Here is a 27,628-nt window from a genome sequence, read left to right on the forward strand (position 1 = left end):
TTGAGAAAAGACCCCGTCTTTTTTTAACAATCGGCTGCTGTCTTTTCCAACCCATCTTCCCGCCCGCCCTTCAGCTTCTGGTGCTGTACATGTCCCGGTCTTCGGGGTTGGCTTGGCCGTGGTCCAGGAGCTCGGGGTCGGCCTTAAATAGGGAGGCCCTTCCCACCCCTGCTGAGAGAGAATGAACAGGAGCGCAGTCAGCTGGTGTCCAGTGTGGCGGGGAGCACGAATGGGGCGCGCGGTGGGATGGGCAAAATGGTACCCGAAACCAGATACCGGGGCGGGGAGGGACACACGGGTTCCAGCGGGAAATCCGGATGGGGCGGGGTGGGGCCGAAGCCCGGGAAGCAGAGAGAGCTGGTTTTAAAGTTCCACCACTTATCAGCTGTGTGACTCTGGGCAAGTCGCTTAACTTCGTGTGCCTCAGTTGCCTCAACTGTAAAGTGGGGATTAATAATAATAATAATGATGGCATTTATTAAGCGCTTACTATGTGCAAAGCACTGTTCTAAGCGCTGGGGAGGTTACAAGGTGACCAGGTTGTCCCACGGGGGGGTTCACGGTCTTAATCCCCATTTTCCAGATGAGGTAACGGGCACAGAGAAGTGAAGTGACTTGCCCAAAGTCACCCAGCTGACAACTGGCGGAGCCGGGGTTTGAACTCATGACCTCTGACTCCAAAGCCCGGGCTCTTTCTGCTGAGCCACGCTGCTTCTCTAAGACTGTGAGCCCCACGTGGGACAACCAAATCACCTTGTAGCCTCCCCAGGGCTCAGAACGGTGCTTTGCACATAGTAATGATAATAATAATGTTGGTATTTGTTAAGCGCTTACTAGGTGCAAAGCACCGTTCTAAGCGCTGGGGTAGATACAAGGTAATCAGGTTGTCCCACGTGGGGCTCACAGTTTTCGTCCCCATTTTCCAGGCGAGGGGACTGAGGCCCAGAGAAGTGAAGTGACTTGCCCAAAGTCACACAGCTGACAAGCGGTGGAGCCGGCATTTGAACCCACGACCTCTGACTCTAAAGCCCGGGCTCTTTCCGCTGAGCCACGCTGCTTCTCTTTAACAAGCGCTTTAACAGATGCCGTTACTAATAAGTCACAGCTTCGTGCGCCTCAGTGGCCTCACCCGTAAAGTGGAGATTAGGACAGAGCCCCACGCGGAACAACCTGAGAAGCAGCGTGGCTCAGCGGGAAAGAGCCCGGGCTTTGGAGTCAGAGGTCATGGGTTCAAACCCCGGCTCCTCCAACTGTCAGCTGTGTGACTTTGGGCAAATCACGTAACTTCTCTGTGCCTCAGTTACCTCATCTGCAAAATGGGGATTAAGACTGTGAGCCCCACGTGGGACAACCTGAACACCTCGTAACCTCCCCAGCGCTTGGAACAGTGCTTTGCACCTAGTAAGCGCTTAATAAATGCCGTCGTTAAATTAACCTGATTACCTTGTATCGCCCTCAGTGTTTAGCACCTAGTAAGCGCTTAACAAATACCATCATTATTATTATTGTTATTAGAGTGAGATTCCCCCTACCTGGGCTGGGCCGGGCCTGCGTTTCAGCGCCGGTGGCAGCGGGCATCGAGTCCCTCAGCGGGACGGGAGGCGGTGGAGGCGGCGTCTCCGCTGCTGCTTCTCGCGACCCGGTGTGGGCCACGACCTTGGAGAAGAAGGGTGGCTTGTCGGGTCGGTCCCGTGAAACCCTTGCAGCCCTTCCCCTTCACCCAAGGAGCCCGCGGCGGGGAAAGACGGGGTGAGGTTTGCCCTTGGCAACGCCCCCGCCCCGATGCCATACCTGGGCCGAGTCCCGCGCTCCGCTTCCCGTCCACGCCGATCCCACCGCCTCGCCCACACTCCGGCCTGCAGCGTACGCCTTTTTCCCGGCCACCTGCTCCCAGCGAGAACACGGACAGGACCGAGCATGATGCGCCCGGCGCCCAGAGCCGGCTTGGTTCATAATAATAATAATAATGATAGCATTCATTAAGCGCTTACTATGTGCAAAGCACTGTTCTAAGTGCTGGGGGGGCTTGTCCCACGGGGGGCTCACAGTCTTCATCCCCATTTTCCAGATGAGGGAACTGAGGCTTAGAGAAGTTAAGTGACTTGCCTAAGGTCGCACAGCGGACATGTGGTGGAGCTGGGATTTGAACCCATGACCTCTGACTCCGAAGCCCGGGCTCTTTCCACTGAGCCGCGCTGCTTCTTCAATCGTATATGGACAAGTAAAATAAATCATCATCTTCATCAGTCGTATTTATGGAGCGCTTACTGTGTGCAGAGCACTGTACTAAGCGCTTGGGAAGTACAAGTTGATGCACCTCATTAACAAAATAAATAGAATAGTAAATATGTACAAGTAAAATAGAGTAATAAATCTGTACAAATATATATACAAGTGCTGTGGGGAGTTGTATAGAATGCATGTATAAGAGTAATAAATCTGTACCAACATATATACAGGGGCTGAGGGGAGAGGAAGGAGGTGAGGCGGGGGGGATTCATTCATTCATTCAATCGTATTTATTGAGCGCTTACTGTGCGCCGAGCACCGGACTAAGCGCTTGGGAAGTACAAGTCGGCAACATCTAGAGACGGTCCCTACCCAACAACAGGCTCACGGTCTAGAAGGGGGAGACAGACGACAAAACAAACCACGTGGACAGGTGTCAAGTCATCACAATAAATAGAATCAAGCTAGATGCCCATCATTAACAAAATAAATAGTACAAGTACTATTGTATTTAGTACAATAAATACAAGTAAAACAGAGTAATAAATCTTTTTAGACTGTGAGCCCACTGTTGGGTAGGGACTGTCTCTATATGTTGCCAATTTGTACTTCCCAAGCGCTTAGTACAGTGCTCTGCACACAGTAAGCGCTCAATAAGTACGATTGATGATGATAAATCTGTACAAACATATATACAGGTCCTATATATACAGGGCCCTAGGCCAGCCGCTAAACGGGGGGATAGTTTTGGGGATGGGGGGCTGATTCAGGCCCTCAAAGAGACAGAGATAAAAAAGTGAGGCCAGCGGGAAGATGGGGAAAGACCGGTCACTGAGTTGGCTAAGGTGACCATCCCCACACTTCCCAAGCGCTTAGTACAGTGCTCTGCACACAGTAAGCGCTCAATAAATACAATTGACTGATGGGGGTAAGGAGCAAACATTTTTGTTGCAAGGAAGACTCTTGAGGGCAGGAACCGTCTACTTCCGCGAGTGCACCTTTGAGTCTGTACAGAGTTATTACTCTACTTGTATATATTTACTATTCTATTTATCTTGTTAATGATGGGCATCTAGCTTGATTTCTATTATTCTATTATTCTAGAGAAGCAGCGTGGCTCAGTGGCGAGAGCCCGGGATTTGGAATCCAAGGTCATGGGTTCGAATCCCGGCTCCGCCACATGTCTGCTGTGTGACCTTGGACAAGTCACTTCACTTCTCTGAGCCTCAGTTACCTCATCTGTAAAATGGGGATTAAGACTGTGAACCCCACATGGGACAACCTGATCACTTTGTATCCCCCCCAGCGCTTAGAACAGTGCTTTGCACATAGTAAGCGCTTAGCAAATGCCAACATTATTATTATTATTATTATTCTGACTTGACACCGGTCCACATGTTTTGTTTTGTTGTCTGTCTCCCCCTTCTAGACTGTGAGCCCATTGTTGGGTAGGGACCGTCTCAAGATGTTGCCAAGAGAAGCAGCGTGGCTCAGTGGAAATAGCACAAGCTTTGGAGTCAGAGGTCAAGGGTTCAAATCCCCACTCTGCCACTTGTCAGCTGTGTGACTTTGGGCAAGTCGCTTCACTTCTCTGGGCCTCAGTTACCTCATCTGTAAACTGGGGATTAAGACTGTGAGCCCCACGTGGGACAACCTGATCACCTTGTATCCTCCCCAGCACTTAGAACAGTGCTTTGCACATAGTAAGCGCTTAACAAATACCATTATTATTATTATTAACTTGTACTTCCCAAGCGCTTAGAACAGTGCTTTGCACATAGTAAGCGCTTAATAAATGCCATTTTTATTATTAACTTGTACTGCCCAAGCGCTTAGAACAGTGCTTTGCACATAGTAAGCGCTTAATAAATGCCATTTTTATTATTATTAACTTGTACTGCCCAAGCGCTTAGAACAGTGCTCTGCACACAGTAAGTGCTCAATAAATATGATTGAATGAATGAATGAATGAGTGCATTTCCTTCCAGACTGTGAGCCACTGTTGGGTAGGGACCGTCCCTATGTGTTGCCAACTTGTACTTCCCAAGCGCTTAGTACAGTGCTCTGCACACAGTAAGCGCTCAATAAATACGATTGACTGATTGACTGATTGAAAAATAAAAGCCTAGGGGCCATTCCAAATACCGTTATTTAGCGGAGGGATCCAAAAAGCGTAGTCACGACAGAAACCGAGCTCAGAAGGCATTAGAGAAGCAGCGTGGCTCAGTGGAAAGAGCCCGGGCTTGGGCGTCCGAGGTCATGGGTTCAAATCCCGGCTCTGCCACATGCCTGCTGTGTGACCTGGGGCAAAGTCGCTTAACTTCCCTGAGCCTCAGTTCCCTCACCTGTAAAATGGGGATGAAGACTGTGAGCCCCGCGTGGGACAACCTGATCACCTTGAATGCCCCCAAGAGCTTAGGACAGTGCTTTGCACATAGTCAGCCCTTAACAGATCATCATCATCATCAATCGTATTTATTGAGCGCTTACGATGTGCAGAGCACTGGACTAGGCGCTTGGGAAGTACAAATTGGCAACAGATGCCATTATTACCTTCGAGAAATGGTGCATGTTGCCTGCTCCGTGGCTAACGAGGAGGAGGAGCCCCCCGTTCCCTTCGCCCCCCAACCTCCCGTGCCCCCCCCAAGCCAGCTGCAGGGCAGCCATCGGTGCGGCCACTGACCCCGGCGGGTTCCTCCTACCTTAGCGACGATGACCGCCTGAGCCGGATAGCAGACGGATGCTCCCGCCGCGGCGAGTCCCAGCGGGTAGGCCATCTTCTTCCAGCGCGGGCCTGCCCACCCCAAAAAAAGTCTCACCCGGGGTCGGGGCGCCGGGCCGCCCGCGCGGGCCCAGGGCACAGAGGGAGGCCCACTGAGGCAGAACGGAACTGCGGAACTCGGGACCAAATCTTCCCCCTCCCATCTCCTTCCCTAATAATCATCATCATCAATCGTATTTATTGAGCGCTTACTATGTGCAGAGCACTGGACTAAGCGCTTGGGAAGTACAAATTGGCAACATATAGAGACGGTCCCTACCCAACAGCGGGCTCACAGTCTAAAAGGGGGAGACAGAGACCAAACATACTAACAAAATAAAATAAAATAATAATGATGGCATTTGTTAAGCGCTTACTACGCGCGAAGCACTGGTCTAGTAATGATGATTGACGATTGATGATGGTGATGTTCTAAGCGCTGGGGGGGATACGAGGTGATCAAGTAGCCCCACGCGGGGCTCACAAGTCTTAACCCCCATTTTTACAGATGAGGTCACTGAGGCTCAGAGAAGTGAAGTGACTTGCCCGAGGTCGTCATCATCATCAACCGTATTTATTGAGCGCTTACTATGTGCAGAGCGCTGTGCTAAGCGCTTGGGAAGTACAAATTGGCACCACATAGAGACAGTCCCTACCCAACAGTGGGCTCACGGTCACACAGCAGACTTGTGGCGGAGCCGGGATTCGAACCCCTGACCTCTGACTCCAAAAGCCCGGGCTCTTTCCACTGAGCCACGCTGCTTCCCTATTTTCCCTTCTGCGTCGCCCGGACTTGCTCCCTTCATTCATTCCCCCCTCCCAGCCCCACAGCACTTGTGTACATGTCTGCAATTTATCAATCATATCTATCAATCATATTTATTGAGCGCTTACTATGTGCAGAGCACTGTATTAAGCGCTTGGGAAGTACAAATTGGCAACATATAGAGACAGTCCCTACCCAACAGTGGGCTCACAGTCTATTTATACTAACGTAGGTCTCCCCCTCTAGACTGTAAGCTTGCTGTAGACAGGGATGTCTACTGTTATACTGTCCTCTCCCACGTGCTTACTACAGGGGAGCAGCGTGGCTCAGTGGAAAGAGCACGGGCTGCGGAGACAGAGGTCATGGGTTCAAATCCCGGCTCTGCCAATCAATCAATCAATCAATCAATCGTATTTATTGAGCGCTTACTGTGTGCAGAGCACTGTACTAAGCGCTTGGGAAGTCCAAGTCGGCAACATATAGAGACGGTCCCTACCCAACAGTGGGCTCACAGTCTAAAAGGGGGAGAGAGAGAACAAAACCAAACATACTAACAAAATAAAATAATTTATAGTCAGCTGGGTGACTTTGGGCAAGTCACTTCACTCCTCTAGACTGTGAGCCCACTGTTGGGTAGGGACCGTCTCTATATGTTGCCAACTTGTACCTCCCAAGCGCTTAGTACAGTGCTCTGCACCCAGTAAGCGCTCAATAAATACGATTGATTGATTGATTCTCAATGCCTTAGTGACCTCATCTGTAAAATGGGGATTAAGACTGTGAGCCCCCCATGGGACAACCTGATCACCTTGTAACCTCCCCAGCGCTTGGAACAGTGCTTTGCACATAGTAAGTGCTTAATAAATGCCTTTATTATCATTATTATTATTATTATTACAGCACTCCACACACAGTGAGCGCTTCATAAATATGATCAAATGACTATAATAGGACCGAGCAAGGGTGGAGTGCCTTCTAATCTAACTCAGTCCTGCTCTCCCCCTCCTCCCCCTCCCCACAGCACCTGGATATATGTATACATGTTTGTACATATTCACTACTCTATTTATTTTACTTGTACATATTTATTCTATTGATTTTATTTTGTTAATAGGTTTTGTTTTGTTCTCTGTCTCCCCCTTCTAGGCTGTGAGCCCACTGTTGGGTAGGGACCGCCTCTATATGTTGCCAACCTGGACTTCCCAAGCGCTTAGTACAGCGCTCTGCACACAGTAAGCGCTCAATAAATACCACTGAATGAATGAATGCTCACAAAATCACACCCGAGCTAGCCAAGCTTCTTCTGGGGCTCTGAACAGCACTGTTCTAAGTGCTTTTACTTGGGCATGTCTATGCTATTTATTTTATTTTGTTAATATGTTTGGTTTTGTTGTCTGTCTCCCCCTTCTAGACCGTGAGCCCACTGTTGGGTAGGGACCGTCTCTATGTGTTGCCAATTTGTACTTCCCAAGCGCTTAGTACAGTGCTCTGCACATAGTAAGCGCTCAATAAATACGATTGATGATGATGATGATGATCAAATGGCCCGCCCCTTGCCTCCACCGTTCTGTGCCAAGTTATATTTTCCAAAGATGAAAAGTTGGAGGCTCCCCTTGCCCTCCCTGCTGCGAGCCTACTGTTGGGTAGGGACTGTCTCTAGATGTTGCCAACTTGGACTTCCCAAGCGCTTAGTACAGTGCTCTGCACACAGAAAGCGCTCAATAAATACGATTGATTGATTGATTGATTGATTGAGGGAGAAGAAGGGCCCTGGAGCCGCCCGCCCGCCTCACCTCTCCTCGCCGAGGCCAAGCCTGCCAGGCCCGAAGCGGCGATCACACCGGCTCTGGGGAGGAAGTCTTGGGGTGGGTTCTTCAGATAGACGTAGGCATCTGGAGGGATGAGGAGGAGAAGAAGTATATATGTATATATGTTTGTACATATTTATTACTCTATTTATTTATTTATTTATTTTATTTGTACATACCTATTCTATTTATTTTATTTTGTTAGTATGTTTGGTTTCGTTCTCTGTCTCCCCCTTTTAGACTGCGAGCCCACTGTTGGGTAGGGACTGTCTCTATATGTTGCCAACTTGGACTTCCCAATCAATCAATCATATTTATTGAGCGCTTACTATGTGCAGAGCACTGTACTAAGCGCTTGGGAAGTACAAATTGGCAACATATAGAGACAGTCCCTACCCAACACTGGGCTCACAGTCTAAGAGGGGGAGACAGAGAACAAAACCAAACATACTAACAAAATAAAATAAATAGAATAGCTATGTACAAGTAAAATAGAGTAATAAATAAGCGCTTAGTACAGTGCTCTGCACACAGTAAGCGCTCAATAAATACGATTGATGATGCTGAAGAAGAAGGAGGTCACGGGTTCACATCCCCGCTCCACCACTTGTCAGCTGTGTGACTTTGGGCAAGTCACTTCACTTCTCTGGGCCTCAGTTCCCTCATCTGCAAAATGGGGATTAAGACTGTGAGCCCTCAGCGGGGACAACCTGATCACCTTGTAACTTACCCAGTGCTTAGAACAGTGTTTTGCACATAGTAAGCGCTTAATAAATGCCATTATTATTATTATTATTAGGGATTAAGACTGTGAGCCCTCAGTGGGACAACCTGATCACCTTGTAATTTACCCAGTGCTTAGAACAGTGCTTTGCACAGAGTAAGCGCTTAATAAATGCCATTATTATTATTAGGGATTAAGATTGTGAGCCCTCAGTGGGACAACCTGATCACCTTGTAACTTACCCAGTGCTTAGAACAGTGCTTTGCACAGAGTAAGCGCTTAATAAATGCCATTCTTATTATTATTATTAGGGATTAAGACTGTGAGCCCTCAGTGGGACAACCTGATCACCTTGTAACTTACCCAGTGCTTAGAACAGTGCTTTGCACAGAGTAAGCGCTTAATAAATACCATTATTATTATTAGGGATTAAGACTGTGAGCCCTCAGTGGGACAACCTGATCACCTTGTAACTTGCCCAGTGCTTAGAACAGTGCTTTGCACAGAGTAAGTGCTTAATAAATGCCATTATTATTATTAGGGATTAAGACTGTGAGCCCTCAGTGGGACAACCTGATCACCTTGTAATTTACCCAGTGCTTAGAACAGTGCTTTGCACAGAGTAAGCGCTTAATAAATGCCATTATTATTATTAGGGATTAAGACTGTGAGCCCTCAGTGGGACAACCTGATCACCTTGTAATTCACCCAGTGCTTAGAACAGTGCTTTGCACAGAGTAAGCACTTAATAAATGCCATTATTATTATTATTATTAAGGATTAAGACTGTGAGCCCTCAGTGGGACAACCTGATCACCTTGTAATTTACCCAGTGCTTAGAACAGTGCTGTGCACAGAGTAAGCGCTTAATAAATGCCATTATTATTATTAGGGATTAAGACTGTGAGCCCTCAGTGGGACAACCTGATCACCTTGTAATTCACCCAGTGCTTAGAACAGTGCTTTGCACAGAGTAAGCACTTAATAAATGCCATTATTATTATTATTATTAAGGATTAAGACTGTGAGCCCTCAGTGGGACAACCTGATCACCTTGTAATTTACCCAGTGCTTAGAACAGTGCTGTGCACAGAGTAAGCGCTTAATAAATGCCATTATTATTATTATTATTAGGGATTAAGACTGTGAGCCCTCAGTGGGACAACCTGATCACCTTGTAATTTACCCAGTGCTTAGAACAGTGCTTTGCACAGAGTAAGCGCTTAATAAATGCCATTCTTATTATTAGGGATTAAGACTGTGAGCCCTCAGTGGGACAACCTGATCACCTTGTAACTTACCCAGTGCTTAGAACAGTGCTTTGCACAGAGTAAGCGCTTAATAAATGCCATTATTATTATTAGGGATTAAGACTGTGAGCCCTCAGTGGGACAACCTGATCACCTTGTAACTTGCCCAGTGCTTAGAACAGTGCTTTGCACATAGTAAGCGCTTAATAAATGCCATTCTTATTATTATTATTAGGGATTAAGACTGTGAGCCCTCAGTGGGACAACCTGATCACCTTGTAATTTACCCAGTGCTTAGAACAGTGCTTTGCACATAGTAAGCGCTTAATAAATGCCATTATTATTAGGGATTAAGACTGTGAGCCCTCAGTGGGACAACCTGATCACCTTGTAACTTGCCCAGTGCTTAGAACAGTGCTTTGCACATAGTAAGCGCTTAATAAATGCCATTATTATTATTATTACTAGGGATTAAGACTGTGAGCCCTCAGTGGGACAACCTGATCACCTTGTAACTTACCCAGTGCTTAGAACAGTGCTTTGCACATAGTAAGCGCTTAATAAATGCCATTATTATTATTATTATTAGGGATTGATGATGATAATGGCATTTACTTGTACTTCCCAAGCGCTTAGTACAGTGCTCTGCACACAGTAAGCGCTCAATAAATACGATTGATTGACTGATTGATTGAGGGAGAAGGGCTCTGCCACTTATCAGTGACTTTGGGCCCACTTAACTTCCCTGGGCCTCAGTGACCTCATCTGGAAAATGGGGATGAAGACTGTGAGCCCCACCGGGCGACAACTTGATTGCCTTGTAACCTTAGAACAGTGCTTTGCATGTAGTAAGCGCTTAATAAATGCCATTATTATTATTATTATTATTATTATTATTATTATTATTATTATTATTATCTGCTTTTCTCCAAACTCACTTTGTGCTGCCTTCATCCCCGGAGAGGACGCAAACGGCCATGTCTACCCCTGGCTGTTTGGGTGTGGGACCAAAAACACCGACAAGGCACTCAGCCTCCCGACAACATGTGTACACACAAGGCCCTGCTGAGAGCTCACCTCCTCCAGGAGGCCTTCCCAGACTGAGCCCCTTCCTTCCTCTCCCCCTCGTCCCCCTCTCCATCCCCCCCATCTTACCTCCTTCCCTTCCCCACAGCACCTTTATACAAGTATATATGTTTGTACATATTTTTTTACTCTATTTATTTTATTTGTACATATCTATTCTATTTATTTTAATTTGTTAGTATGTTTGGTTTTGTTCTCTGTCTCCCCCTTTTAGACTGGGAGCCCACTGTTGGGTGGGGACTGTCTCTATATGTTGCCAATTTGTACTTCCCAAGCGCTTAGTACAGTGCTCTGCACATAGTAAGCGCTCAATAAATACGATTGATGATGATGATGATGACTGCAATAATGGTTGTATTTAAATACTTATTTTGTGCCGAGCACCGTACTGAGCACTGGGGTACGTACACGGTCGGGAGATCAGGCAGCAGAAATGAGTGTTCACGTGGGGGCACACACACAACACAGATGGGCTCACAAAGTTGTCCCACCCATGACACGCGTAGACTTGTGCTGCTCACTTGCCTGCATACCTTTTAAGCACTTTGTTGTGATTTGTTGTTCACCCCTGCCCCGAAGTACTTACGTCCACAGTCTAATCCACTGACATTTCCCCCGTCTGTAATGGACTGTAATGTCTGTCTCCCTCTGTAGACTTGCGGACGGGGATGGTCCCTACCAACTCTGTTACATATGTATATATGTAACATATGTTACATATGGATATATGTTTGTAGGACATATGTATATATGTTTGTACATATTTATTACTCTATTTATTTTACTTGTACATAGCTATTCTATTTATTTTATTTTGTTAGTATATTTGGTTTTGTTCTCTGTCTCCCCCTTTTAGACTGTGAGCCCACTGTTGGGCAGGGACTGTCTCTATATGTTGCCAACTCGTACTTCCCAAGCGCTTAGTACAGTGCTCTGCCCATAGTAAGCGCTCAATAAATACGATTGATGATGATGATGTTACCTTGTACTCTCTCAACTGCTTAGTCCAGTGTTCTGCAAATTGTAGGCACTCAGTATATGTCCTATCGACTGATTGTGGTTTCCCATTCCAGCAGCTCCCTTTCCCCCGAACGGAAGGCGTGGCCTAGTGGAAAGGAGTCAAGAGGAGTCAAGAGGCCTGGCTGCAGTTTTCCAGACTACAGTGACGATAAGAAACCTGTTCTTAATAACAATAATGATAATAATAATGGTATTTGTTAAGCTCTATGTGCCAGGCACTGTTCTAAGCACTGGGGGAGATACAAGGTGATCAGGTTGTCCCACGTGGGGCTCACAGTCGTAATCCCCACCCCATTTTACAGATGAGGCCACTGAGGCGCAGAGAAGTGAAGTGACTTGCCCATTTTACAGATGAGGCCACTGAGGCGCAGAGAAGTGAAGTCGCTTGCCCAAGGTCACACAGCAGACATGGGGCGGAGCCGGGATTAGAACCCACAACCTCCGACTCCCAAGCCCGGGCTCTTGCCACTGAGCCACGCTGCTTCTCTTCCCTCAAGGACTGTAAAGCCGCGTGTGGGACAGGGAATGTGTCCGCTCTCTTATCCTGGAGCCACCCCAAAGTGGTGGCTCCATAGTAAGTGCCAAATAATAATAATAATAATATTGATAATAATAATAATAATAATAATAATAATAATAATAATAATAATAATAATGATGGCATTTGTTAAGCGCTTACTACGTGCAGAGCACTCTTCTAAGCGCTGGGGAGGATACAAGGTGATCAGGTTGTCCTACGTGGGGCTCACAGTCTTAATCCCCATTTTACAGATGAGGGAACTGAGGCCCAGAGAAGTGGAGCGACTTGCCCAAAGTCACAGAGCTGAATGGCGGAGCCCGGATTAGAACCCATGACCTTTGACGCCCAAGACCGTGCTTTTTCCGCTGAGCTACGCTGCTTCGCACGGCCACGCTGCTTCTCATAAAACTGGCTAATCTGAAGACCATTTGCCCTGGAGCCCAGAAGGGCAGGGGGGAGAATCATCATCATCAATCGTATTTATTGAGCGCTTACTGTGTGCAGAGCACTGTACTAAGCGCTTGGGAAGTACAAATTGGCAACATAGAGAGACAGTTCCTGCCCAACAGTGGGCTCTCAGTCTAAAAGGGGGAGACGGAGAACAAAACCAAACATACTAACAAAATAAAATAAATAGAATAGATATGTACAAATAAAATAGAGTAATAAATATGTACAAACATATATACATATATACAGGTGCTGTGGGGAAGGGAAGGAGGTAAGATGGAGGGGATGGAGAAGGGGACGAGGGGGAGAGGAGGGAAGGGGCTTAGTCCGGGAAGGCCTCCTGGAGAAGGTGAGCTCTCAGCAGGGCCTTGAAGGGAGGAAGAGAGCTAGCTTGGCGGATGGGCAGAGGGAGGCCATTCCATCATCATCATCATCAATCGTATTTATTGAGCGCTTACTATGTGCAGAGCACTGTACTAAGCGCTTGGGAAGTACAAATTGGCAACATATAGAGACAGTCCCTACCCAACAGTGGGCTCACAGACTAAAAGGGGGAGACAGAGAACAAAACCAAACATACTAACAAAATAAAATAAATAGAATAGATATGTGCATGTAAAATAAATAAATAAATAGAGTAATAAATATGTACAAACATATATACAGGTGCTGTGGGGAAGGGAAGGAGGTAAGACGGGGGGATGGAGAGGGGGACGAGGGGGAGAGGAAGGAGGGGGCTCAGTGTGGGAAGGCCTCCTGGAGGAGGTGAGCTCTCAGCAGGGCCTTGAAGGGAGGAAGCTTGGCAGATGGGCAGAGGGAGGGCATTCCAGGCCCGGGGGATGACGTGGGCCGGGGGTCGATGGCGGGACAGGCGAGAACGAGGCCTAACGGGGAGGGGATTAGCAGCAGAGGAGCGGAGGGTGCGGGCCGGGCTGGAGAAGGAGAGAAGGGAGGTGAGGTAGGAGGGGGCGAGGGGATGGACAGCCTGGAAGCCCAGGGTGAGGAGAATGGCACCTTTGCCGTTACCAGGCTTGATTGGGGTTGCCCACACCATGCCCACCTCGCCCCACCCACCCATCACACAGTTGGACTTCCCGAGACAGCATCTTAGCGGGGAACACAAGCCACTCGCTCCCCTACCTTTCCCAAGCCGCACAGTGTCCGCTATCCCTGTCTTCACGAAGATGTACACGCCCTGTACAACCAAAGAGAACCAGCTGCCATTAATAATCACATTTGTTAAGCGCTTACTATGTACTAAGCACTGGGGTACGTACACACCCTGTACAAACAACCAAAGAGAACCAGCCGACATTAATAATTGCATTTGTTAAGCGCTTACTATGTACTAAGCACTGCGGTGGATCGGGTTGGACACAGTCCCCGTCCCAATCCCCATTTTACAGATGAGGCAACTGAGGCACAGAGAAGTGCAGTGACTCATCCAAGGTCACACAGGAGACAAGGCTAGTGAGAAGCAGCGTGGCTCAGAGGAAAGAGCCCGGGCTTTGGAGTCAGAGGTCACGGGTTCAAATCCCAGCTCCGCCAATTGTCAGCTGTGTGACTTTGGGCAAGTCACTTCACTTCTCTGGGCCTCAGTTACCTCATCTGTAAAATGGGGATTAAGATTGTGAGCCCCCCCCGGACAACCTGATCACCTTGTAACCTCCCCAGCGCTTAGAACAGTGCTTTGCACATAGTAAGCACTTAATAAATGTCATTATTAAACCCATGACCTTCTGATTCCCAAGCCCAGGCTCCATCCACTGTGCCACGCTGCTTCTCCACAATGAGTGCGGGCAGCTTCTGCCCAAAAACAAGGCAGTAAAACGGGAAAAAAAGCCACGTGACTTCAAGGCTGTTTGGTGAAGAGGTGGTTTCTGTAAAATGGGGGTTTTATTTAAAAAAAAGGTGCTGAGGACACTGTCTTATTTATAGAGATTACTCACCTGGTTGAGCTATGGGGCAGGCGGAAGAGCTCTTAGGAACGTGAGGATTAAATAAATGAATTCATTCATTCAATGATTCCTTCATTCATTCAATCGTATTTATTGAGCGCTTACTGTGTGCAGATTCATTCATTCATTCAATCGCATTTATTGAGCGCTTACTGTGTGCAGAGCACTGTGCTAAGCGCTTGGGAAGTTCAAGGTGGCAACATATAGAGACAGTCCCTACCCAACAGTGGGCTCACAGTCTAGAAGGGGGAGACAGAGAACAAAACAAAACATATTAACCAAATAAAATAAATAGAAATGTACAAGCAAAATAAATGAATAAATAAATAGAGTAACAAATATGTACAAACATATATACACATATACAGGTGCTGTGGGGATGGGAAGGAGGTAAGATGGGGGGATGGAGAGGGCGACAAGGGGGAGAGGAAGGAAGGGGCTCAGTGTGGGAAGGCCTCCTGGAGGAGGTGAGCTCTCAGCAGGGCCTTGAAGGGAGGATAGCATTCAACAGCATTTATTGAGCGCTTACTGTGTGCAGAGCACTGTACTAAGCGTTTGGGAAGTACAAGTTGGCAACATATAGAGACGGTTCCTACCCAACAGTGGGCTCACAGTCTAGAAGGGGGAAACAGAGAATCAATCAATCAATCGTATTTATTGAGCGCTTACTGTGTGCAGAGCACTGTACTAAGCGCTTGGGAAGTACAAGGTGGCAACATCTAGAGACGGTCCCTACCCAACAGTGGGCTCACAGTCTAGAAGGGGGAAACAGAGAATCAATCAATCAATCGTATTTATTGAGCACTTACTGCGTGCAGAGCATTGTGCTAAGCGCTTGGGAAGTACAAGGTGGCAACATATAGAGACGGTCCCTACCCAACAGTGGGTTCACAGTCTAGAAGGGGGAGACAGAGAACAAAACAAAACATATTAACAAAATAAAATAAATAGAATATGTACAAGTAAAATAAATGGAGTAATAAATACGTACGAACATATATACAGTATATAAGTATTATATCACTGTACTAAGCACTTGGAAAGTACAAGTTGGCAACATATAGAGACGGTCCCAACCCAACAGAGGAGCAGCGTGGCTCAGTGGAGAAGAGCCCGGGCTTTGGAGTCAGAGGTCATGGGTTCGAATCCCGGCTCCGCCACATGTCTGCTGTGTGACCTCGGGCAAGTCACTTAACTTCTCTGAGCCTCAGTTCCCTCATCTGGAAAATGGGGATTAAGACTGTGAGCCCCATGTGGGACAACTTGATCACCTCGTATCCACCCCCAGCGCTTAGAACAGTGCTCTGCACATAGTAAGTGCTTAACAAATGTCATCATTACTATTATTATTATTATTAACAGTGGGCTCAGCACAGACGGGTTCTCGGTGAGCTAGGTTTTTTTAAGACTTCGGTCTGCATAATCTAGCTAGGAATCCCTGACCCCTTCAAGGAGCCACTTTGGTGGGGGCTTTGGTGTTGTCCCTCTAGACTGTAAGCCTGCTGTGGGCAGGGATTGCCACTGTTCATTGTTGTATTGGTCTTTCCCACGTGCTCAGCACAATTTTAGCAGTGTTTTCATGCATTTCCAAGAGCCCAAACTGCGGTGGAAAATATGTCCAGCCCCTTGGATTATTAATGTAAAAGCTTTGAGGGTTTTTTAATTTTCGTTCTAAAACACTCTACCTTCCCCTCTCCCCCTTGCCCCCCCTTCAAATTTTCCTCTGTAGACTGGGTCATCATCATCATCATCATCAATCGTATTTATTGAGCGCTTACTGTGTGCAGAGCACTGTACTAAGCACTTGGGAAGTACAAATTGGCAACATATAGAGACAGTCCCTACCCAACAGTGGGCTCAGTCTGAAAGGGGGAGACAAAACCAAACATACCCGAATCCTCAAGAAGAGGCCGCCTCACCTGGCACCAGCCGACGTAGCGTCCCACGGTGGTCCGGACCGAGGCGATGGCCAGCTGCAAGCGTCCGGGCTGCTCTTCGACATACCGGGAGCCGAGGGGCGGCGCGCTGTAAATGGGGAGCTGCGGGCCGAGATGATGATGATGATGATGGCATTTATTAAGCGCTTACTATGTGCAAAGCACTGTTCTAAGCGCCGGGGAGGTTACAAGGTGATCAGGTTGTCCCACAGGGCGCTCACAGTCTTCATCCCCGTTTGACGGATGAGGTAACTGAGGCCCAGAGAAGTGAAGTGACTTGCCCAAAGTCACACAGCAGACAAGTGGTGGAGCCGGGGTTTGAACCCATGACCTCTGACTCCAAAGCCTGTGCTTTTTCCACTGAGCCCCGCAAACGAAATAGTGGGTGGGACCGTGGGGCCGTTCAAGCTGACCGGATGGGCTCTGGTCTGGGCTTCGGTTCCCAAACTAAGAGGCCTTCCCAGACTGAGCCCGCTTTTTCCTCTCCTCCTCCCCATTCATTCATTCATAATTGAGCGCTTACTGTGTGCAGAGCACTGTACTAAGCGCTTGGGAAGTACACGTTGGCAACATATGGAGACGGTCCCTACCCAACAGTGGGCTCACAGTCTAGAATCCCCCCTGCCCTACCTTCTTCCCCTCCCCACAACTCCTGTATATATGTTTGTACAGATTTATTACTCTATTTATTTTACTTGTACATATTTACTATTCATTTTGTTAATAATGTGCAGTTAGCTTTAATTCTATTTATTCTGGCAACTTGACACCTGTCCACGTTTTGTTTTGTTGTCCGTCTCCCCATTCTAGACTGGGAGCCCGTTGTTGGGTAGGGACCGTCTCTATATGCCGCCGACTTGAACTTCCCAAGCGCTTAATACAGTGCTCTGCACACAGTAAGCGCTCAATAAATACGACTGAATGAATGAATGAATGAATGGGGGCCGGGCCACCTGCAGAGTGACAAAGGCGGGCAGGCGGATGGACCCCCAGGACCTGCCGTGCCAGCTTTGTCCTCGCAGCCCCCAGAGGGGTCCAACCTGATGCCTGGGATGGCTTTTTCCCAGTGTTTTTCTTTTCTCTCACACACACACACATGTGAGTGGCTGCCCCTAGGAACCCGGAAGGGGAGAATAATAATAATAATAATTCATTCATTCAATCATATTTATTGAGCGCTTACTGTGTGCAGAGCACTGTATTAAGCGCTTGGGAAGTCCAAGTTGGCAACACAGAGAGACAGTCCCTACCCAACAGTGGGCTCATAGTCTAGAAGGGGGAGACAGAGAACAAAACAAACCATATTAACAGAATAAAAGACCGTGAGCCCCTTGTGGGACAACCTGATCACCTTGTAACCTAGACTGTGAGCCCACTGTTGGGTAGGGACTGTCTCTATATGTTGCCAACTTGTACTTCCCAAGCGCTTAGTACAGTGCTGTGCACACAGTAAGTGCTCAATAAATACGATTGATTGATTGTAACCTCCCCAGTGCTTAGAACTTAGTGCTTTGCACATAGTAAGCGCTTAATAAATGCCATTATTATTATTATTATTATTATGCCTGAGAACCATTTCACAATACAGTTTACATCAAGAGGGAATAAAGCAGGTTAAAGTGCAGATCAGCATTGGAAAAATGGTCTTCCATTTTACACTCATAACTGTAATTCAGTCGATAGACTTGTGTAAATCAATAGTTATGCGTGCTGCATTTATACAGTGTGATCTTTAATGTAAACTTTGCCATAAAAGCTTTCATTCTTCCTGTACTCCGTAGCTCTTTCGGACATTTGCTGTATTTGCGTGGGGATCTCTCAATAGTTCCTGAATTTTGTTAGTATGTTTGGTTTTGTTCTCTATCTCCCCCTTTTAGACTGTGAGCCCACTGTTGGGTAGGGACCGTCTCTATATGTTGCCAATTTGTACTTCCCAAGCGCTTAGTACAGTGCTCTGCACACAGTAAGCGCTCAATAAATGCTATTGATGATGATGATGAATATGTACAAGTAAAATAAATAGAGTAATAAATGCGTACAAACATATATATAGGTGCTGTGGGGAAGGGAAGGGGATAAGGCAGGGGGATGGAGAATAATGAATAATAATATGAATAATTAATAATTATGGTACTTGTTAAGTGCTTACAATGTGGCGAGCGCTGTTCTAAGCACTGGGGTAGATACAAGTTGGTCATCATCATCATCATCAATCGCATTTATTGAGCGCTTACTATGTGCAGAGCACTGTACTAAGCGCTTGGGAAGTACAAATCGGCAACATATAGAGACGGTCCCTACCCAACAGTGGGCTCCCAGTCTAGCAGGTTGGAACCAGTTGCTGTCCCACACAGGGCTCCCGCTGTTAATCCCCGTTTTACAGAGGAAGGAACTGAGGCCCGGAGGAGCCAAGTGACTCGCCCAAGGTCACACGATGTGGCAGGGCCGGGATTCGAACCCACGGCCTTCTGACTCTCAGCCCCGCGCTCCATCCATTAGGCCTGGCTTTTCGCTGCGTGTCCAAAGAGGGTGGTCTGAGGGCCCAGCTCACCTGGCTTGGCTTCAGCAGTTGTCTCCGGGGTCCTTCATCTGAGACAGAGGCGGCCGCCAGTCTCATCACGGGGACAGCCGGTGTCCTCCCCACCTGCGAGGAACAGAGCGGAGACGGGGGATGAATGGGAGGAATCTGCCCCAGGACTTCAGGGAAAAGGAAGGTGGGACTGGACGCCACCAAAATCCACAGAAAGCCCGAGCCCCTGCTAGGTGTGATTTTTCCGGGAGATTCAATCATTCATTCAATGACACTTACGGAGCGCGCACTGTGCACAGAGCACTGTACTAAGCAGTTGGAAGAGTGCAACATAAGAATCAATCAATCATCATCATCATCAATCGTATTTATTGAGCGCTTACTATGTGCAGAGCGCTGTACTAAGCGCTTGGGAAGTACAAATTGGCAACACACAGAGACAGTCCCTACCCAACAGTGGGCTCACAGTCTAAAAGGGGGAGACAGAGAACAAAACCAAACATACTAACAAAATAAAATAAATAGGATAGATATGTACAAGTAAAATAAATAAATCAATAGAGTAATAAATATGTACAACCATATATACATATATACAGGTGCTGTGGGGAAGGGAAGGAGGTAAGGTGGGGGGGATGGAGAGGGGGACGAGGGGGAGAGGAAGGAAGGGGCTCAGTCTGGGAAGGCCTCCTGGAGGAGGTGAGCTCTCAGCAGGGCCTTGAAGGGAGGAAGAGAGCTAGCTTGGCGGAGGGGTAGAGGGAGGGCATTCCAGGCCCGGGGGATGACGTGGGCCGGGGGTCGATGCCCTGGAGCCCTCTCTCCAGGCTCGCATCTCCTCCTGCCTTCAGGACATCTCCATCTGGATGTCCGCCCGCCACCTAAAGCTCAACATGTCGAAGACTGAACTCCTTGTCTTCCCTCCCAAACCTTGCCCTCTCCCTGACTTTCCCATCTCTGTTGACGGCACTACCATCCTTCCCGTCTCACCAGCCCGCAACCTTGGTGTCATCCTCGACTCCGCTCTCTCATTCACCCCTCACATCCAAGCCGTGACCAAAACCTTCCGGTCTCAGCTCCGCAATATTGCCAAGATCCGCCCTTTCCTCTCCATCCAAACTGCTTCCCTGCTCATTCAAGCTCTCATCCTATCCCAGCTGGATTACTGCACCAGCCTTCTCTCTGATCTCCCATCCTCGTGTCTCTCTCCACTTCAATCCATACTTCATGCTGCTGCCCGGATTATCTTTGTCCAGAAACGCTCTGGGCATATCACTCCCCTCCTCAAAAATCTCCAGTGGCTACCAGTCAACCTACGCATCAAGCAAAAACTCCTCACTCTCGGCTTCAAGGTTGCCCATCCCCTCGCCCCCTCCTACCTCACCTCCCTTCTGTCCTTCTCCAGCCCAGCCCGCACCCTCCACTCCTCCACCACTAATCTCCTCACTGTACCTCGCTCTCGCCCGTCCCGCCATCGACCCCCGGCCCACGTCATCCCCCGGGCCTGGAATGCCCTCCCTCTGCCCTTCCGCCAAGCTCGCTCTCTTCCTCCCTTCAAGGCCCTGCTGAGAGCTCACCTCCTCCAGGAGGCCTTCCCAGACTGAGCCCCTTCCTTCCTCTCCCCCTCGTCCCGCTCTCCATCCCCCCCATCTTACCTCCTTCCCTTCCCCACAGCACCTGTATATATGTATATATGTTTGTACATATTTATTACTCTATTTATTTATTTATTTTACTTGTACATATCTATCCTATTTATTTTATTTTGTTAGGATGTTTGGTTTTGTTCTCTGTCTCCCCCCTTTTAGACTGTGAGCCCACTGTTGGGTAGGGACTGTCTCTATATGTTGCCAACTTGTACTTCCCAAGCGCTTAGTACAGTGCTCTGCACATAGTAAGCGCTCAATAAATCCGATTGATGATGACAATGATCATGATGATACTTATGGAGCGCGCACTGTGCACAGAGCACTGTACTAAGCAGTTGGAAGAGTACAACATAAGAATCAATCAATCCATCGTATTTATTGAGCGCTTACTGTGTGCAGAGCACTGGACTAAGCGCTTGGGAAGTACAAGTTGGCAACATATAGAGACAGTCCCTACCCAACAGTGGGAGGAAGCGAAGAGTCCGGCCACGGTCCATCGCCGGGTTCAGTTCGGCCAGGGCAGCCCGGAGGGGAGAGGGCGGCGATGGCGGCAGTGGCCCCGGCGGACGCTTCCATCGGGTGACTGCCCACCAGGATCAGTTTCCCCGTGCCCCCTTCTTCTCCCGACTGTTTTTTTCTGATCCCCGGCCCAGCGCTAAACCCAACCCCACCCAGACGAACAGGCCTGCGGGAAGGCCGCCTAACCTTAGCGGTTAGTACAGTGCTCTGCACACAGTAAGCGCTCAATAAATACGATTGAATGAATGAATGAATAACCTGGGTGTTCAAATTGACCCAGGCTGCCTCCAAATAGCGCCGGGAAGCCCACGGCTTCTTCATCATCATCAATCGTATTTATTGAGCGCTTACTATGTGCAGAGCACTGTACGAAGCGCTTGGGAAGTACAAATTGGCAACATATAGAGACAGTCCCTACCCAACAGCGGGCTCACAGTCTAAAAGATTTTTTAGATTTCTTGGCCTGAAATCCTGCTGCCTTCCAAGGAAACCGTCATGAATCGTTTCAACTGGCGCTCTTTGGGGGCAGCCTGTCCGTCTTGCTGATTCTATTTAATAACAATAATAATAATAATTATGGCATTTGTTAAGCACTTATTACGTGCCGGGCACTGTACAAAGTGCTGGGGTGGAAGTAAGCAAATCGGGCTGGACAGAGTCCCTGTCCCAAGTGGGGCTCCCAGTCTCCATCCCTATTTTACAGACGAGGTGGCTGAGGCGCAGAGAAATGAAGTGACTTGCCCAAGGTCACCCAGCAGACAAGTTGGGGAGGCGGGATTAGAACCCAGGACCTTCCGACTCCCACGCCCGGGCTCCATTCACCACGTCACGCTGCTTCCCTTTGGCTCCTGGAACTCGGAACTAGGAGCAGCAAACTCAATAATAATAATAATGATGGTATTTGTTAAGCGCTTACTATGTGCAGAGCACTGTTCTAAGCGCTGGGGGGGATACAAGGTGATCAAGTTGTCTCACGTGGGGCTCACAGTCTTAATCCCCATTTTACAGATGAGGGAACTGAGGCTCAGAGAAGTTAAGTGACTTGCCCAAGGCCACACAGCAGACATGTGGCGGAGCCGGGATTCGAACCCATGACCTCTGACTCCAATACACACGAACAACGGTAGTAACTGTAGCATTTGTTCAGTGCTCACTATGTGCCAAACACTCTGCTAAGCAATGGGTTACTTAAGCCTCCCTCCTTCCTCTTATGTATATATATTTGTACGGATTTATTACTCTTTATTTATTTTCTTTGTACATATTTATTCTATTCATTTTATTTTGTTAATATGCTTTGTTTCGTTCTCTGTCTCCCCCTTCTAGGCTGTGAGCCCGCTGTTGGGTAGGGACCGTCTCTAGATGTTGCCAACTTGGGCTTCCCAAGCGCTTAGTACAGTGCTCTGCATGCAGTAAGCGCTCAATAAATACGACTGAATGGATGAATACAAGATAATCAGGTCACAGGCTCACAAAGCGGGAAAGGGAACAGAAAGCGCTTAACAAACACCATTAAAAAAAAACACACAACGGGTGTTGTATACCCATTTTACAGATGAGGAAGCTGAGGGACTGGAAAATGACTTGCCCAAGGCCACGCAGCACGCAAACGGAAGAACTGGGATGAGAGGCGAGGTCCTCTAACTCCCAGCCACGTGTTCTTTCAATCAATCAATCCTATTTATTGAGCGCTTACTACGTGCAGAGCACTGTACTAAGCGCTTTCCACTAACCTATGCTGTTTCCCACTATTTACCGAGTGCATTCTCTGTGCAGATCACTGTTTTGAGTGTCTGGGAGGAGTCCAGTAGAGTTAACGGACGCAATCCCGGCCCTCGAGGAGATTAGTACAGAGCAGGTAGCTTGGCGGCGTCCAGTACAACACAGTTTGTAGAAGCAATCCCCACCCACAAGGAGTTTAGCGTGAGGAGGGGTGGACAGACATGAAAATAAATTACACATAGGGGAAGTGTCAGAGATAAATGCTGAGGGTGGAGCGACTATCAAATGATTAAGGGGTAAAGGTCCAAACAGTGCATCCTCACGGGTTGAGTCAGAAGGACCTGGCTTCACTTCTCTGTGCCTCAGTTACCTCATCTGTAAAATGGGGCTGTGAGGCACATCATCATCATCAATCGTATTTATTGAGCGCTTACTATGTGCAGAGCACTGTACCCAGCGCTTGGGAAATACAAATTGGCAACACACAGAGACGGTACATGTGAGACGCAGCGTGGCTCAGTGGAAGGAGCCCGGGCTTTGGAGTCAGAGGTCGTGGGTTCGAATCCCGGCTCCACCACAAGTCTGCTGTGTGACCTTGGGCAAGTCACTTAACTTCTCTGAGCCTCAGTTCCCTCATCTGTAAAAATGGGGATTAAGACTGTGAGCCCCCCGTGGAACAACCCGATCACCTTGTAACCTCCCCAGCGCTTAGAACAGTGCTTTGCACACAGTAAGCGCTTAACAAATGCCATCATTATTATTATTATTATTATTATGTGGGACTTGGGCTGTGTCCAACCCGATTAGCTTGTATCTACCCCAGCCCTTAGTACAGTGCCTGGCACATAGTAAGCGCTTAACAGATACCATAAAAAAACCAGAAAAGAACAGGGGAAATGAGGGGCTTAGTCAGGGAAGGCCACTTGGAGGAGGGATGATTTTGAGAGGGCTTTAAAGGTGGGAAGAGTGATAATAATAATAATAATAATAATAATAATAATAATAATAGTGTTTGTTAAGCGCTTACTATGTGCAAAGCACTATTCTAAGCGCTGGATGTCAGATATGAAAGGGGAGGGCATCCGAGGCCAGAGGCAGGACGTGGGCAAGAGGTTGGCAGCCAGACAGACGAGATAATAATTATATAATAATAATGATGGCATTTGTTAAGCGCTTACTACGTGCAAAGCACATCCGAGGCCAGAGGCAGGACGTGGGCAAGAGGCTGGCAGCCAGACAGACGAGATAATAATAATATAATAATAATGATGGCATTTGTTAAGCGCTTACTATGTGCAAAGCACTGTTCTAAGCGCTGGGGAGGTTACAAGGTGATCAGGTTGTCCCACTTGGGACTCACAGTCTTCATCCCCATTTTACAGATGAGGTAACTGAGGCACAGAGAAGTGACTTGCCCAAAGTCACACAGCTGACAAGTGGCGGAGCCGGGATTTGAACCCATGACCTCTGACTCCCAAGCTCAGGCTCGTTCCACTGAGCCACGCTGCTTCAAGGTACAGTGACTTGGGTGGCCTTAGAGAAGCTGTGTTGGGGAAACAGCGTGGCTCAGTGGAAAGAGCCCGGGCTTTGGAGTCAGAGGTCATGGGTTCAAATCCCTGCTCCGCCAATTGTCAGGTGTGTGACCTTGGGCAAGTCATTTCACTTCTCTGGGCCTCAGTTCCCTCATCTGTAAAACGGGGATTGAGACTGTGAGCCCCGCACAGGACAGGGACTGTGACCAACCTGATTATTTTGTATCCACCCCAGTGCTTAGTAAGAAAAGCAGCATGACATAGTGGAAAGAGCCCGGGCTTGGGAGTCAGAGGTCATGGGTTCTAATCCTGGCTCCGCCACTTAACAGTTGTGTGACTTTGGACAAGTCACTTCACTTCTCTGGGCCTCATCTGTAAAATGGGGATTAAAACTGTGAGCCCCACGTGGGACAACCCGATTACCTTGTATCTTTGAGCCCACTGTTGGGTAGGGACCGTCTCTATACGTTGCCAACTTGTACTTCCCAAGCGCTTAGTACAGTGCTCTGCACACAGTAAGCACTCAATAAATACGACTGATTGATTGTATCTACCCTGGTGCTTAGAACAGTGCTTGGCACATAGTAAGCGCTTAACAGATACCATCATTATTAATATCCATATTACTGTTACACTGCCTGGCACTCTAATACCATCATTATTATTATTATTATTATTATTATTATTATTAGAAAAGCAGGGAGATCCTCTAGGTTTAATAATAATAGTAATGATGGCATTTATTAAGCGCTTACTATGTGCAAAGCACTGTTCTAAGTGCTGGGGAGGTTGCAAGGTGATCAAGATGTCCCACGGAGGGCTCACGGTCTTAATCCCCATTTTACAGATGAGGTAACTGGGGCCCAGAGACGATAAGTGACTTGCCCAAGGACACACAGCTGACAAGTGGCAGAGCCGGAATTCGAACCCATGACCCCTGACCACCATTATTATTATATTATATTATAATTATTATAATTATAGACTGTGAGCCCGTTATTGGGTAGGGACCGTCTCTTATCAGTTGCCGACTTGTACTTCCCAAGCGTTTAGAACAGTGCTCTGCACATAGTAGCACTTAATAAATACCATCATTATTATTATAATTATAGACTGTGAGCCCGTTATTGGGTAAGGACTGTCTCTGTGGCCGACTTGTACTTCCCAAGCGCTTAGGACAGTGCTCTGCACATAGTAAGCGCTTCATTCATTCATTCATTCATTCAATCATATTTATTGAGCACTTACTGTGTGCAGGGCACTGTACTAAGCACTTGGGAAGTACAATTTGGCAACATATAGAGACGGCCCCTACCCAGCAGTGGGCTCACAGTCTAGAGAGAGACAGAGAACAAAACAAAACATATTAACAGAATAAAATAAATAGAATAAATATGTACAAGTAAAATAAATAGAGTAATAAGTAGAGTAATAGAGTAAGAGCCCGTTATTGGGTAGGGACTGTCTCTGTTGCCAACTTGTACTTCCCAAGCACTTAGGACAGTGCTCTGCACATAGTAAGTGTTTAATAAAGGCCATCATTATTATTATAATTATAGACTGTGAGCCCGTTATTGGGTAGGGACTGTCTCTGTTGCCGACTTGTACTTCCCAAGCACTTAGGACAGTGCTCTGCACATAGTAAGCGTTTAATAAAGGGCATCATTATTATTATAATTATAGACTGTGAGCCCGTATTTGGGGAGGGACTGTCTCTTTCTGTTGCCGACTTGGACTTCCCAAGCGCTTAGGCCAGTGCTCTTCACATTGTAAGCGCTTAATAAATGCCATCATTCTTATTATAATTATTCATTCATTCATTCAATTGTATTTATTGAGCGCTTACTGTGTGCAGAACACTGTCCTAAGAGCTTGGGAAGTCCAAGTTGGCAACATATGGAGACGGTCCCTACCCAAAAATGGGCTCATTGGGTAGGGACTGTCTCTGTTGCCAATTTGGACTTCCCAAGCACTCAGGACAGTGCTCTGCACATTGTAAGCGCTTAATAAATGCCATCATTATTATTATAATTATGGACTGTGAGCCCGTTATTGGGTAGGGACTGTCTCTGTTGCCGAATTGGACTTCCCAAGCGCTTAGGACAGTGCTCTGCACATAGTAAGCGCTTAATAAATGCCATCATTATTATTATAATTATAGACTGTGAGCCCGTTATTGGGTAGGGACTGTCTCTGTTGCCGACTTGGACTTCCCAAGCACTTAGGACAGTGCTCTGCACATAGTAAGCGCTTAATTCATTCATTCATTCAATCGTATTTATTGAGCGCTTTTATAATTATAGACTGTGAGGCCGTTATTGGGTAGGGACTGTCTCTGTTGCCGACTTGTACTTCCCAAGCGCTTAGGACAGTGCTCTGCACATAGAGAAGCATAGTGGCTCAGTGGTAAGAGCCCGGGCTTTGGAGTCAGAGGTCATGGGTTCGAATCCCGCCTCCGCCACATGTCTGTTGTGTGACCTTGGGCAAGTCACTTAACTTCTCTGAGCCTCAGTTACCTCATCTGTAAAATGGGGATTAAGACTGTGAACCCCACATGGGACAACCTGATCCCTTTGTATCCCCCCCAGCGCTTAGAACAGTGCTTTGCACATAGTAAGTGCTTAACAAACGCCAACATTATAGTAAGCGCTTAATAAATGCCATCATTATTATTACAATTATAGACTGTTTGCCCGTTATTAGGTAAGGACTGTCTCTGTTGCCGACTTGGACTTCCCAAGCGCTTAGGACAGTGCTCTGCACACAGTAAGCGCTCCATAAATATGAATGAATGAATGACTGGCTGAGGCCCCGGATGTTGGCCAAGGCAGCTTGACCTCTGCCCTTTCCCCTCTGCCCTGGGGCTGGGGGTCGGGCCCTGCAGGGGCGAGGACAGCCCCTGTCCCTGGCAGGGAGGTAGGGAAGGAGGCAAAGAGTTAGGGTGGCAAGGTTTTAGGGTGGCAAGATGGCAGGGAGGTTGGCACTCACCTCAGCGCCCACAACTACCACCACCTCCGCCTCTGCCGCCATGACTAGGCCGCGGTCCCTCTCCCGTCCGACCCCACCGCGCACGCGCAGCCCGCGCCCGATGACGTCACGACACGGGCCCTCCCTCCCCCGCCGCGCCCCCTACCGGCCCCGCCCTGCTGGTGGCCGGATAATAATAATAA

General features: G+C 47.8%; 1 protein-coding gene across 5 annotated transcripts; it reads right to left on the reverse strand.

Moving 5' to 3' along the window:
- APOOL (apolipoprotein O like) lies at positions 1–27,525 on the reverse strand. 5 transcript variants are annotated; one of them, XM_038748113.1, is made up of 9 exons: positions 27,447–27,525; positions 19,061–19,153; positions 16,492–16,611; positions 13,755–13,809; positions 7,550–7,648; positions 4,932–5,023; positions 1,792–1,884; positions 1,533–1,656; positions 1–168 (listed from the first exon to the last, which is right to left on the reverse strand). In XM_038748113.1, the coding sequence occupies exons 1-9, from the start codon at positions 27,486–27,488 to the stop codon at positions 71–73; spliced, it is 816 nt and encodes a 271-aa protein (XP_038604041.1). In that variant the 5' UTR covers positions 27,489–27,525; the 3' UTR covers positions 1–70. The 5 variants fall into 5 exon arrangements, 3 of the variants coding, with proteins under 3 accessions (XP_038604041.1, XP_038604040.1, XP_038604044.1); XM_038748112.1 differs by having other exon boundaries at positions 1–171; XM_038748116.1 differs by lacking the exon at positions 27,447–27,525 and adding an exon at positions 25,707–25,726 and having other exon boundaries at positions 1–171.
- Positions 27,526–27,628: the final 103 nt, after the last annotated feature.

This window comes from Tachyglossus aculeatus, chromosome 6, assembly GCF_015852505.1.
Source record: "Tachyglossus aculeatus isolate mTacAcu1 chromosome 6, mTacAcu1.pri, whole genome shotgun sequence".
Lineage (NCBI taxonomy): Eukaryota > Metazoa > Chordata > Mammalia > Monotremata > Tachyglossidae > Tachyglossus > Tachyglossus aculeatus.

Bases quoted from the DNA above. Each gene is read 5' to 3' on its own strand.
- APOOL (XM_038748112.1), bottom strand. From the start codon at position 27,488: ATGGCGGCAGAGGCGGAGGTGGTGGTAGTTGTGGGCGCTGAG. The intron at 16,612-19,060 runs GTGAGCTGGGCC...CTCGGCCCGCAG, and splicing joins AACTGCTGAAGCCAAGCCAG to CTCCCCATTTACAGCGCGCC. The intron at 1,657-1,791 runs GTATGGCATCGG...TTCTTCTCCAAG, and splicing joins GAGCGCGGGACTCGGCCCAG to GTCGTGGCCCACACCGGGTC.